We start from the raw sequence: 2905 nt of genomic DNA on the forward strand, positions 1-2905 counted from the left end.
GACCATATCAAGAGCCTTGCTAAAATCAAGGTACCCCCCATTCACTAGTCTCCCCGCATACACAGAGCCAGTCACCTCATCATAGAAGGCAATCAGGTGGGTCAGGCATGACTTGCTCTTGGTGTAATTCCCTGGATCCTCTTTCTTTCCTTTCATAAAAATGGGCACTATGTCCTCTTCCTTTCAACTGGGACCTCCCCCAATTGCCAGGAGTCTTCAAAGTTGATGGCCAGTGGCTGTGCAAGTACATCAGCCAGCTCTCTCAGCACTCGGGTGCATCCCATCCAGCCCCATGGACACGTCCAGCTTTTCTAGGTCGTCCCTAACCTGATCTTTCAGCACTGAGGGCTGCTCACCTCCTCCCTGGACTGTGCTGCCCAGTGCAGTATAGGGCCTGACCTTCCCAGTGAAGACTGGCAAAAAGGCATTGAGCACGTCAGCCTTTTCTGCATCCCATCGCCAGTCTGCCTCCCCCATTCAGGAAGGGACCCGCACTTTTTCTGATCCTCCTCTTGCTACCGACATACTTGTAGAAACCCTTCTTTTACCCTTCACGTCCCTTGCTAGCTGCAGCTCCAGTTGCACCTTGGCCTTCCTGGCTTCATCTCTGCATGCCCGAGCAACGCTCTGATCCTCCTCCCTAGTTGTTTGTCCAAGTTTCCACTTCTTATAAGCTTCCTTTTTGAGATTTAGTTTACTGAAGAGTTCCCTGCTAAGCTGAGCTGAATTCTGCTTTTCTGCAGTCCAGGGACCTTACTCTGCTGCTCTCCATCCTTCCTTTCCTCAGGATCCTGAACTCAGTCATCTGGGGGTTGCTGCTGCCCAAGTTCCTATCCACTACTACATCCCCCACCACGTCGTCTCTGTTTGTGAGCAGCAGGTCAAGGAGAGCAGGGCCCCTACTTAACTTCCTGGTGCAAGTGTTGAAGAAGCTTTCTCCGGCACCCCAGGCAGTTTGTGGATTGCCTGCGCAGTGCCATGTTGCCCTCCCACAAGTCCTTCCCCTCATTAAGGCTAAAGCTGTCCCCTGCCCGTGGCAGCAGGTGCCCCTAGTTCCAGTCTTCTGGGATGTGGTGAACAGCAGCTCCCTGTTCACTTGGTCCACACCCTGCATGGTTTATAGGCCTCCATCATATCCCTGCCATCTCCTTTCCAAACTAGAGTCCAAGACTCTACCACCTTTCCTGGAGAGGCAGAGACCAGATGTGCGCACAGGTGTCGAGACACGGGCGCCCCAGGCTCTGCACAGCAGCGCAATTTGGCCTCCCTTTTGTTTTCAGTTCCCTTCCCAACGGCGCAGGACGCATTAGTGGCTTTTTTGGCAGCTGCTGCACGTGGAGCCGCCGTTCTCAGAGCTCTGCACTGAGGTTGGTGACCAAGTCATAAAGAGTGGGTTCGGCGCTTGGCGCTGCCTCTGTGCCCGAGTTGTTTCCCCTGCGCAGCACCTTGAGCTGGCCGGCACTGAGGTTCCTCTGCTGTTTTGTTTTGCCCAGTTGCTGGCCTTGGTGCTTTCTGCAGCTCCTCTCCCTTGGCCTCAGCCTCAGCCCTTGGTACTGCGGGCGGGCCCAGCACAGAGCCCTGCAGGACCCCACTGCTGACCTCTCTCCCCTGAGAGGAGCCGTGTTAACCCAACCCCACCCCACCCTGCCTCCCGGCCTGTCGCCGGCGCTAACTGGCTTCTTTCATGCAGAAATCCTGGTGTTGGGCACAGGTGACCGGATGGAGCAGGTGGACCCTGCCGTCCTGAGGGAGATGCGGCAGCAGGGCATTGCGGTGGAGGTGCAGGACACGGTACGGGGGTACGGGCGCGCACCCACCCCTCAGGGCTGAGGTGGCCACTGCACTGCGGCAGCGGGAAGGCCTGATGCTCCCTGCCGGGGGAGGCCTCGCAAGCCAGGGAGCTGCAAGCTGGGAGCAGGGCACCCCCATGACCCCTCTCTCCCCTCTCATAGCCCAACGCCTGCGCCACCTTCAACTTCCTGGTGAGTGAGAATCGACTTGTGGCCGCTGGCCTCATCCCTCCGCCCTCGGTCGGCAGGACCCTCCCCTTCACCCTGCCCAGCACTGCCAGCCTGCCAGACAGAGCTGCTGCTGGAGCAGGGGAGGGCGCCCCACAATAAAGCACGTGCCGCAGACAGCTGGGTGCGGCCTCTTTTGGGCAGGGAGCGGGGCCCGGGCAGGGCTGCTGGGGCTCGGCTGCCTGGTGGGAGCCCCCCCGTGCTGTCGGCAGCCCAGAGGAAGCAGGGGCTGGAGCAGGAGCCCGGGACGGAGGCTGCAGCCTCGCACAGCCCCTGCCTGCTCCCACTGGGCTCCCCTCCCTGCACTTCTGCTTTGCCCTGCCCTGCCCTGGGCACTCAGGGTGTGGAGCCCCACTCCAGACCGCATGGAGAGCCCTGCCAGGGCTGGGGGCTAGCTCACCCGTGTCCCTCCTTCCCCCGCAACGGGCAGCAAGGGCTGTGTGGTGCCGGCCCCGGCTCAGGCCTAAGCTCCCGAGTGCGTGTTGGGGGCAGGAAGAGGGGCCTGGGCGCAGCGGTGCCAAGGGGATAGAGCCGTAGCAGCCCCTGTGGGGCGTGACTGCCCCAGATGCGATGCTTGCGTGCACGCACAGGGGTTCTCATGCACAAGCAGAAGATGTAGCAGTGCACACTTGATGCCAGTGGTGGGAGCAGGGCCATGGGCGAGGCAGGAACAGCCATGCCAGGCTGGGGCTTGGAGCAGAGGGTGTGAGCCAGGCCCCTGTGTGGAAGTGGCAGGGGCATGTGTACAGGTGTGGGTGCGCACACATGCACGCAGCCTTTTGGTGGGAGCCACGGCGGGGAGAGGGGAAGAGAGCCTTGCTCAAGCTGCCTCAGCCGTGGCTGCGCGCGCACGTGCAAGGCTCCTGTGACCCGCTCCAGCGCAGGGG

The 2905-nt window shown here is 60.9% G+C and overlaps 1 protein-coding gene across 1 annotated transcript; it reads left to right on the top strand.

The window, feature by feature from the left end:
* The first annotated feature begins 1051 nt into the window (after nucleotides 1-1051).
* NDUFAF3 (NADH:ubiquinone oxidoreductase complex assembly factor 3) lies at nucleotides 1052-2135 on the top strand. The gene is made up of 3 exons (XM_025198976.1): nucleotides 1052-1367; nucleotides 1691-1791; nucleotides 1953-2135. Exons 2-3 carry the CDS (start codon nucleotides 1720-1722, stop codon nucleotides 2118-2120), a joined length of 240 nt encoding a protein of 79 aa, XP_025054761.1. The 5' UTR covers nucleotides 1052-1367; nucleotides 1691-1719; the 3' UTR covers nucleotides 2121-2135.
* Nucleotides 2136-2905: the final 770 nt, after the last annotated feature.

This window comes from Alligator sinensis, unplaced genomic scaffold (genome assembly GCF_000455745.1).
Source record: "Alligator sinensis unplaced genomic scaffold, ASM45574v1 scaffold469_1, whole genome shotgun sequence".
Classification (NCBI taxonomy): domain Eukaryota; kingdom Metazoa; phylum Chordata; order Crocodylia; family Alligatoridae; genus Alligator; species Alligator sinensis.